Genomic DNA, 10787 nt, shown 5'->3' with positions numbered 1-10787 from the left:
AAAGGGTACTCACACACTAAATGAGGACATCTTTTCGCCAATCTGATTAAATTGTCCGACCAAATCAGGCCGTGCGGACTCAAACATCAATTTGGCTCGCCGAATTCGACCGCCGATTATGACCGATATTGCCGATAAAATGGGTTGCTGACGCAATAATACCAATTTGTGACGCTAGTATTCGCGTTTGGGGGCATTTTTTTAATTTAGAGCGGGTTAAAATATTATAATAAATTTAAAATTAGTGAAAGTGGCTAAATTGGCGGATTAGTCAGCACGGCCTGATTTTATCGGACAATTTAATCAGATTGGCGACAATTGTCCCGTCTGGACTGAACTTTAGAACGGGTCACTCACGTTTTTTAGTCGAAAATTGCGCGACAGTGCGTCGGTCAGGTCAGCCAACACGCGCTCCAGTTGAAACTCCTCGTTGTGGATTGGTTATGGAGCGAAACATATTAAATGTGAAGACTCACGTAATTTTGATATAAAAATAATTAACAATAAAATAAATCAGGCGTCATTTAAGAGTCCCCGGCAAGCACGACCATACTTCACTTTCCCATACAAACGGAGTTTCGTTCTCATTTTAAAACTACGTATTGGTATTGGCAGGCCTCCTTCACTCGCTAAAGGCCACGCGCTATATGCCTACCGCTCGGCGTATCGTCGACGATTCAACCGACAGAGGGCCGCCGAACGCCCGCCTGAGCGCTCGCACCGCGCGTTTCCCGCGCCTACGCTTCGAAATGCCGAAACCACGAAATTATTGTGCAGTAGATGGGTGTAAAAGTCAAAAAACAAAGGAAAATTTGTCGTATTTACCGAGTAGTATTTTAAATCTATCTTTATGAATTTTGTCACCATTTATTTCTTTGAACATAAGTAGGTAAATCGTAAATGAAGGAGTTTTTTGAGTCAGGTAATATAATTGTTGTTTTTAAATATTTGATTGACTAATAAAAAATATGGTTTATTTGCAACATTTGTTATATTACAATAATAACATAAGTAACAGTACAACCCTAGCGCATTCTTACGATGACGCTTTGGCACGTGACTCGCACGGCGAGCAAGGCAGTCTCGACTCTTTGTTCGCGTACTTATGGTACATTTCTTCTCGTCCTGAGCAGCAGGTATTAATGGTATTATTATTAAGAATTTGTAGGCTATTATAGCGTAGGTATTTTCGCTTTTGTATGGGAATGATGTATCTGTTACGTAGTAACTATTTATTAATCTGTGGTATTGGATTGTAACGAAACTTTGCATATACAATGACATGAGTATATCCAGGTCTGTAATTAGTTTATATATAGCTCCAGTTTATAAACCAAACAAAAAAAACCGGCCAAGTGCGAGTCGGGCTCGCCCACCGAGGGTTCCGTACTTTTTAGTATTTGTTGTTATAGCGGCAACAGAAATACATCATCGAGAAAATTCCACTGTCTAGCTATCACGGTTCATGTAATACAGCCTCTGGTGACAGACAGACGGACAGACAGACAGACGAACAGCGGAGTCTTAGTAATAGGGTCCCGTTTTTACCCTTTGGGTACGGAACCCTAACAAACGAAATAGTGCAAAAACAAGTTTTGTATGAAAAACTTAAATTTGCTGTATTTTTTACCATGGTATCTGAAGCTACATAAACTAATTACAGACATTACAGACCTAATAGATATACCTTATTTTAATGTAAGTACAAAGTTTCAGGTTCGTTTTAAAATGAGTGTGTAACTACGTTTGTATGGAGCACCGAGCTTGCTGGGGACTCTTAAGCTGGCCATACACACTAGGGTACGGTTTTACCAAAAGAGTAGTATAATATATACGGTTTTACCTCAACAGTTCAACTGCACAGGTAAAGCTGGTTAGAAAACTGCGCAGTCGAATGCTACACACGCTACGTTTTACCTGTACAGTTGGCAAAACTGCGCAGGCATACCCTAGTGTGTATGGCCAGCTTTAAAATAAAAATTAAATTAACCGAGCGAGCGAAGAGTATCCGTTTCAACTTAGGCAAAAATGGTTTTGTATTTCCGTCCTGCTGTTCTCCTCTACAGGTGGCATATTTCAACAGATTCTAATGAAATTTAGATAAATAATCTTAATAGGTAATAAATTGACTACAGCAACTATTTACGACATTATTTGCTTTTTATGAAGGTACTGTGCTTTTTTGAAATTCCGAGTGTCTGTGGTTGTGGGTGTCATGCGTTTCATTTTATTATAGCTGAACTGTTACAGGTATGTAACGGGGGACAAAGGAGGACGAAGAGGGACGAATGGGGACAAAGACGGACGTAGGGGGACAAAAAGGTACGAAGGGGGGCGAAAAGGGACGAAGGAGGACGATAAGGGATGAAGGGGGACGAAGAGGGACGAAGGAGGACAAAGAGGGATGAGAAAGGACAAAGGAGGACGACGAGGGACGAAGAAGGACGAAGAGGGACGTAAGGGGACGAAGAGGGACGAAAGGAGACGAAGGGGAGCGAAGAAGGACGAAGGGAGAAGAGGGTTTTTTTTTTTACTTAAGAAAACAATAAACTAAGCATCTTTTATTGATAGAAGTTTTTTTTATAAACTTGTCCGTTTAGGAACTAGAGCAATCCGAATTTGTAAGTTAGGTCATACAAATGCTATGAAACCCTGACTGGTAAAATATATAAAGAAATACAGTGCCAGAGTCACCGTTAGGTACGACGACGAGCGAAGCGAGGAGTGTTAGGTATCTTGCGTTCACAACACACCCGACTCGCTATCAAAAAGGAAATGGTCAGAAACATGTATACGGATAAAGTGCTTAAAAATATGTATACGAAAATTTTCTAAGTACAAATTGGTCCAAACAAAAAACGTAGGTAAGGTCCGAACTCCTGTTCTGCCTTGAACATCGCGAATTTCATAGCTAAAAAGAAAAAAACCCAGCCCTTGGCAACACTCCAGCCAAATGTCAGTAAGTTTTGAGATGTTTAGAGCTAAATCAAGAGGCTAACAGGGGAAAAAGTTAACAATATTAATGTTTATTTTATCCGGAGTTACAATATATCTTTGCTCCTTATCTCATTCTGTTTTTGCGCCTACGTTTCTGCCGCATTTTTTAGGTGACGAAAATGGAATGATATCACTAAATATGGTGTACAATATTTATACATCGTTTTACTTATTTCTGTGCCTATTTGCCGCAGGCAGCCGCCACCGCAAAAAAGACCATGGGTTTTTCTTAGATTGATTTGAAAGCCTAGACGTAGTATAGTAGTTATATAGATAAAACCGAGCGACCAGGGGTAAGAGAAAGACATATTCATGTATTGACAGATTAATGTATGGCAGCATAATCCTTTTTCTCTTTCACTTATAAATTTCGGTATTTCGCCATCGCCTCCTACCTATGCTGCCATAACCCGACCATGAAAAAAAACCCGGTCGGTGATAAGGACAAAGCATGGCACTATTTTCTCTTTCCTCTTATAGGAATCGCAATAAGACTATCTTTCTCTATCAAAGATTGTCAGGCCCTGTTTGAAAGAGTGTTGCCACTTTTTAATTTCTACTCTTTTTGCCAGACTGTAAACTATTAAATTTTGAACGCGCCTGATAAGAACTCGACTCAATGTCAATGTCAATAAATGTAATAACTTTTAGATTCATATCACATTGTCCTGTGTATTAGTTAGATTTTAGGTATAAGCTGTATGTGTGCTGTACTTTTGTGTTTTATGTTTGAGCTGATGGCCAAGTTGCCAATGCTCGTAATAAATTAAAAAAAAAACAATGTCAATATGTCATGTCAAATGTCAAACCAGTGTCAAACCGATATTGATATGATAACGAAGTTCAAAGTCGAGGAAGGTGGTTTGAAAAGAAAAACTGCGGTGTACCAGCCAGTTTCTTTACTTTAACATTGTTTTGATTAGTTAACTTCTTCATCAACATGTCAGGAATCGTTGCTGGCAGAATAGCTATTGTGACAGGTTAGTTTTATTTTAAGTTTAAAAAAGGAAAACAAAACTTTTATGAAGTTTGCATTTTGCTGTTATTCGCATTCGTAAAATCTCCAAAACAATATGGATTAAATAATTATGAGCAATTCTTGTAGAGGATTACTTATTTAATGAACTTCTTAAGAAAACAATAGAATATATATCCCGTTGGTTGAACATCTGAAACATCAAACAGCTGCTAAGTGTTAGGTTATTTCTTTAAGTCCCGGTACCATACTTTCATAGAAGTTTGACGTTTAAAATAACACTTGCACTGCGTATGCCATCAAAATCACTGCAGACTTTTCTTGGTCTAACTCTAGTGTAGCTACAAAAATACATTATTTTATTAATATGTAAAATAATTGTTGTACCTACAGGTAGGTAGGTAAAGTTAAATATGAGCTTGATTTTCAAACCCATTGTTTTCTGGCTTAGTCACGGAGATTATCAATCGCAAAAAGTTGATTGTTTGGGTCTTTGAATTTGTTTGTTTGCAAGGAATATGCCGTGCCCCGGATGCCAGGTGATCGCGATTATTTTAGCGAAATTGAACTTTACGAAGTCCCTATTGTGTTGGCGTTGGGGTCCTTGTCAAGACTCCAATGACGGTCGACTCCTTTCGAGGTGCCATTCTCAATTTCCTTATTTTCCATACATCATAACGGCTTCTGAACATCAGCGACGTTACATGGCAATGTCACCATGTATCGCCATTTTGTGAGAAGCGTTTCTTCCATTATTTGTGACTTTTGTATTACTTTAAGACAATAGGTCCCATACATACATTTGATCCTCAAAACAAACCTGATCGACTGATACCATTAATCAAAATTTGTCAAATACCCAATTCCCACAAGGTTAAGCGTACACCTAAGTACATATGCATGGTCTTCAAAGATTTAATAGTTTTAGAAGGCCTTTGCTGTGGCCTAACCCTTAACACTACACTCTACATATTAATCCATATTCTGTGTCCTCACTCAGGTGCTGGGTCAGGAATTGGACGTGCCACATGCCAGGTTATGTCCCGAGAGGGAGCTACAGTCATAGCAGCTGATAAAAATTATGCAGCAGCTGAGCAGACTATAAAAAGCTATGCTGCCCTTGCTAGTGGGTTTAATGGTAGGTAATACCAAAGATGGAGGGTAATAGTCGTCTTCCCTCATGGTGACAAGCCGGGTTGGGGTGCTGGGGTGGTCTACAACCGACCACATCCACACCATGGAACAGGTTATTGAAAAATATAAAGAATTTAATAGACCACTATATATAGCTTTTGTGGACTACTCGAAAGCTTTCGATAGTATAACACAGTCATCTATATTGCTTGCCCTAAAAACAATAATATCAACAAAACATATATAGACATATTCTCTCTGTCTATGATGTTGGAAATGAGTCCTTTGACAAACTATATTCACATATTTATCGTACTTTTCAGACGCAGGCGACCACTCGGCGCTCGAGCTAGACGTATCAGACTCCATGTCGGTAAAACACGCCGTCCAGAAGACATTGGAACGATACAAGGCTCCACCCAGTATAGTGGTCAACTGCGCTGGTATCACACGAGATAATTGGCTGCTAAAACTGTCCGAGGAGGACTATAGCATGGTGCAGGATGTCAACCTTAAGGTACTAACACACTAAGTTAACATCTTAACTAATTTTTGAAAGTTCCCTTCATTTATCTAGAACCAGGTACCTTGCGCCGATACGGCGATCCTGACTGTCACACGTCCCAGTGTGCCCAACATCACAGATTCTCAAAAGAAGTAAAATTCCAATTAGTCAATCTGCTCGGCTATCCTGTCTCTAATTTGTATGGGGAATGTTCTCGCTCGAGAATATTATCATGTTACATGTTGAATTTTATAACTAAATCTAGTTAAATAAACAGAAAATGTGCAACTTATCACAGTAAATTGGAAACTAAAAAAATATATGAAAAAAAAAAATACAAGGCCTCAGTTTCGAAAAAAAAAACTTTTAAAACTTTCTAATTGGAAAAAAAACGGTACCATTTGATTACTTACATTTTATTTAAAAAAATATTGTACGGCAACAATATACATAAACGCAACATTTCACCGACATAATCGCAATTTCCTTGTTTTCCATACATCGAAACGGTTTCTAAGCAGTGACACAGTGACGTCACGATGTGTTGCCATTTTGTTCGAGCGTTTCGTCAGTAAAGTGCGGGTGCCAAGCTTTTGTATTGCTTTAAGACAATGGGTCCCAATCCCATACAGACATTTTGATCCTCAAAACAAACCTGATCGTCTGATACCATTAAAAAAAATTGACAACTACCCAATTCAGCTATACAGTTTCTGATTTCCCCTCACTGCCCCATTTTGATTTATCACCCTATTGGCGTTATTCATAAACGCGATACTGGCCTGAATTAGCTATGAATCGTTTGTCTTTGTCTGTCATTTTGACTTATGTATTTGTAAGATAGAGATAAAACATAATTTAACTAAATCAGGCCCGTAAAGTTTTGTGAATAAGGGGGTATGTGTTTACAGCTTGTTTTGTATTTACAGGGTACATTTCTCGTGATGCAAGCGTTTGCGCAGGCGATGGCTGAAAAGGGCAAGCCGGGTTCCATCATAAACATATCCAGCATAGTCGCAAAGTATGGCAACATTGGTAAGTCTGAAACGATTTTGCGTTAGCAGAGGCGTTTTTAATGCGTTTGTAATGTTTTTGATGGCATCTTACCTCTTTTTGTAGGCAGGCCTACCACTTTTCTCAAAGCTCAAAAATATCTGCCGTAGTATTCGGCACTTTAAACCGAATAATTCGGCTGAATACGAACATTGGAAAACTTGCCGAATACAGAATAATTACCGAATATTCGGCCCATCTCTATTTTACAATAAACGTAATTATTTCCGTACCCAAAACGCCCCCGGGCTCATTTAGACTGTGCCTTACGCAGCGTACTACGTAGGCGAACGACACGCGTACGCGATGCGGCGAGGCGCGGAGCGGGGTGAATCAATCCTTTGATACCTATAGAAGTGTCCTACGTGGCGATCTAGTTGCGAACGCCGCGCGCCCGCCGCACCGCGCCGCTTCGCGTTCGCGAGTTGTTCGCTTACGTAAGACGCAGCGTTAATGAACGATTGAGTAATATACTACCGGCAGACTACTTACATTATTTACGTGCCGTATTTACAGGTCAAACTAACTACGCAAGTAGTAAGGCAGGTGTGATCGCTATGACTCAGTCGGCAGCTAAAGAGTTAGGAAAATTCAATATTAGGTAAGCAACATGGTTTGGCGACACTCAACTTCATATTCGTAAGAGGATGGCCGTTTCTCCATATAAACGTTGTCCCCATTTTCCTCTCTGGATATTGACATAATGGAAAATATTTTTATACAATTTGATGTATATTAACTAAGCTAAGGCCCTACGTTTGAATTTTTTCGATTTTTTAATAATTGTAAAAATTAGGAGCGAAAAACAGACTTACAATAATTAAAAATTCGAAAAAATCAAACGTAGAGGCATAGCTGTGGTTGAAATACAACAAATTGTGTCAAAATATTTTCAATAATGTTAATATAGAGAGGAAAACGAAGACTACGTTTGTTTGTATAAAAAGGCGATTTCGCGCGGGTCCTCCACTTTCGTCTACTGTGACAAATGGTCAAAAATATGCACAGAAAAATAATCATCTGTTTTAAACGCCGAAAAAAAGTCGCAACACAGGAAATAAAATACGTCTGTACGGGACAGCCAGGACCCTCTTAATGTGCTAGTCATGCTAGTGGCTCCCCCTACGCAGAGTTTTCTTGCGTAATATTCCCTATTATTATTACAGAGTGAACGCTGTCCTTCCCGGTTTCACAGAGACTCCGATCGTGGAAACTGTCCCCGAAAAAGTGATACATCAACTGATAAAGATGATACCTTTGGGCAGAATGGGCCAGCCTTCGGGTAAGTCAGTTTATAAATCAAATAAATGCAGTTGCTGTCAGAAATGGAATAACACTAGTGGGATTTACATCACGAAATTAGTGTCATGCATTGTAAACTGTAATAGTTGTCATATATTAAAGAAAAAGTGACAATGCCTCGCCACGGCGCTACCCGTCCCAATTTCTCGACTATATGCCATCTTATTAAGACTAGAGGTGGCCTAGAGGTTCATAGCGTCAGCCGCGATTGCTAAAGACTTTCGAATCCGGCCTTCATCACTGGAGGGCTTCGTCATTTATATGTGAATTAAAAAACACAAATCAAAATATTTAATAAAATAATTTTATTTGTTCCCAAAGTTGTTCATGTAGTGTAGTGTACATGTTGGAATCAGTTTCACGAAAGAAAGAAAGTTTGAGTTTCGATATTGGCGAAAGTAGTTTAATGAAATAATAAGTGTCGTGAAATTCACAGTATCGCAGTGACCACGGTCCCATCAGCATCGAAGCTACATGTCCGCACTGCGCAGGCACATTCGCGACATTAATTTTTCACGTCGTATGTACACTACGTAATTAGGTGCATGACACTAATTTCACCAAAAAATCGTGCATTGCACGAAATTGATTTGCTTTCATGAAATTAATGCATTAAGAAATTATTAAATTACACGTGAGACTGTTGGTAGAACTACTGTCACGAAATCAATTTCACGCCACCAATTTCGTAATGTAAATCCCGCTTTACACTCATAATATAAGGGGTTTAACATATCTATTATTTTTCATATACCGGGTGGGGCCTGTAACACGAGCAATAAATTAAACTGTAGGCTGTACTCCTAAAACTGACCAACATTTGTTCAGACTTAAAAATAACTTGTTTTAATTTTAAGTATACTTTAATGTTTATTCTGACGCAATGTATTGTGAGTTATAGCGCCCACTCGGTATATGGGTATTATATATTGTATCTCTGTCCCTCTTAGTAGCAATCAGAAAGTGTTGGGAGAAAGGATAGATGTAATAACCCGCCCTATTCAATTTATTATCGAACTATCGATTTTAAAAGAAAAAATGTCCCAAAACAAGTTTAAGTTTTGTGACGCATTGTCACTGTACAATCGGGGACATTCTCGGTGAACCACCTTAAGGGCAAAAATCGTTAAAACGTCTTGCATACGATCAGGCGATATCATAAAAGTGATGACCAAATAGCATGGCACTTAAAAATGTAAGGATTGAAAAAAAAAGGTTAGCTCAGGTAAAGTTTATTGCCGTCCATTGTCTTTGTGACGGCCGGCATTTGCAAACTAAGCAACAAACAACTATAGTTAACGCTATCTCTACTGAGCTCGTTCACTTACCTGTACTAACAATGGCATTCTGTTAAACAAAAGTCATTATTTCTTTTGTGTGAGCGCGTGGCCTTTGTGCCTGAGGCTCACACACAATGGCCACGCGCTCACAGAAAAGAAATAATGGCTTTTGTTTAACAGAATGCCATTGTTTGTACAGGTAAGTGAACGAGCTCAGTAGAGATAGCGTTAACTATAACAAACTGTCCTTACTAGTCTCATTACCTGTTTTTACCCTTTTCATTATTAACATAAAGAATCCTAAATTCATCTTATTGGTTATCTCTATGGGAGGCGGAGTTTAGCTCGCTCGTAAGAATCGAGGTAAAAATTTTCTGAAGTGGTTCACCGGGAATGTCCCCGATTGTACATTTTGTATGGACCCAATCTGTATATTAACTTACAGAAATAGCAGAGGTGATTACATTCCTGAGTTCTGACAAAAGCTCCTTCGTCACCGGGGCAGCCGTCGACGTCACTGGCGGTTTCTAGAAACTTTTAGCAGTTAAGGTGCGTCCAGATCTGGCGAACGCCGCTGCAATTGGGTAGTTGATATTTTTTTATGTACCTACGGTATCAGTCGATGAGGTTTTTTTTGAGGATCACATGTCTGTATGGGACCCATTGCCTTGAAGCAATACAAAAGTCACAGATGATAGTGAAACGCTGTTAAAAATGAAACTTCCGCCATGCGCGAAATAGATACCATTTCGAGCATGGCGGAGGTTTCATTACTGGCTTTGGGACCTGAGGTTACTAACTTTTCTTTTATAAGTGGTGCTGTCATCTGTAAATATTAGAGATGCCACGAATAGAGTTTGCTGATCCCCGTGCTAGGCCGAAGCACCGAAATATTCGGCGGCCGAATTAAATTTATCATTACATTTAGTATGAAAAATAGTCGTCTACACAGGACAATGTTTGCTAAGATTTAAGTTGTGTTATTGTACTGTACTCGTATGTACTCGTAGTTAGAGTCAAGCAAATCTAGCCTATGAAAAAAATTAAATAATTTTTATACAAGCAACAAATGCTCAAATTATTCATCATTAATAACAATATCCCAATAATACATTTTAAGTATTACATATACTCTATGGTTTGCGGTAGGTGCGGTACCTACACTTTATTTGTGAAAATTTTCTTCATAATTGAGTGTAAAAACTATTCGGTATTCGGCCAAATAGTACGCAATATCGGCCGAATATCGAATATTCGGCAAAGTGAACGAATACCAAACAGTTGCCGTATATTCGTCTCGTGGCATCCCTAGTAAATAATTTTATATTTATATTCTACTTTTAAGTTTTAGTATTTAATCCTGAGGTGTTTTAAACACCGTAAAATAAGAATATATTTTGTAATAACAATGTTTATTTTACACTTGTTATTGGTGGAATAAAAGTGCCTTTGTCGATAATTATTAGTAAAACAAGAAAAGATACGGAATTCTATTTTTTTTACATATGTAGTCAGTGTAAAGATATTTTGAGTATTATCT

At 38.6% G+C, this 10787-nt stretch overlaps 1 protein-coding gene across 1 annotated transcript; it reads left to right on the top strand.

The window, feature by feature from the left end:
• Positions 1-3831: 3831 nt before the first annotated feature.
• LOC134753840 (estradiol 17-beta-dehydrogenase 8) lies at positions 3832-10148 on the top strand. Its single transcript, XM_063689783.1, has 7 exons — positions 3832-3977; positions 4974-5111; positions 5431-5624; positions 6542-6647; positions 7182-7266; positions 7832-7947; positions 9693-10148. Exons 1-7 carry the CDS (start codon positions 3938-3940, stop codon positions 9776-9778), a joined length of 765 nt encoding a protein of 254 aa, XP_063545853.1. The 5' UTR covers positions 3832-3937; the 3' UTR covers positions 9779-10148.
• Positions 10149-10787: the final 639 nt, after the last annotated feature.

Source organism: Cydia strobilella, chromosome Z, assembly GCF_947568885.1.
Source record: "Cydia strobilella chromosome Z, ilCydStro3.1, whole genome shotgun sequence".
In the NCBI taxonomy this organism is placed as follows: domain Eukaryota; kingdom Metazoa; phylum Arthropoda; class Insecta; order Lepidoptera; family Tortricidae; genus Cydia; species Cydia strobilella.
This window is presented reverse-complemented; position numbering and strand designations above follow the sequence as displayed.

Excerpts from the sequence above, each read along its gene's own strand:
- LOC134753840 (XM_063689783.1), top strand. The coding sequence starts at position 3,938 with ATGTCAGGAATCGTTGCTGGCAGAATAGCTATTGTGACAG. Across the intron at positions 5,112-5,430 it reads CCTTGCTAGTGGGTTTAATG|ACGCAGGCGACCACTCGGCG; the intron begins GTAGGTAATACC and ends CGTACTTTTCAG. Across the intron at positions 5,625-6,541 it reads TGCAGGATGTCAACCTTAAG|GGTACATTTCTCGTGATGCA; the intron begins GTACTAACACAC and ends TTGTATTTACAG.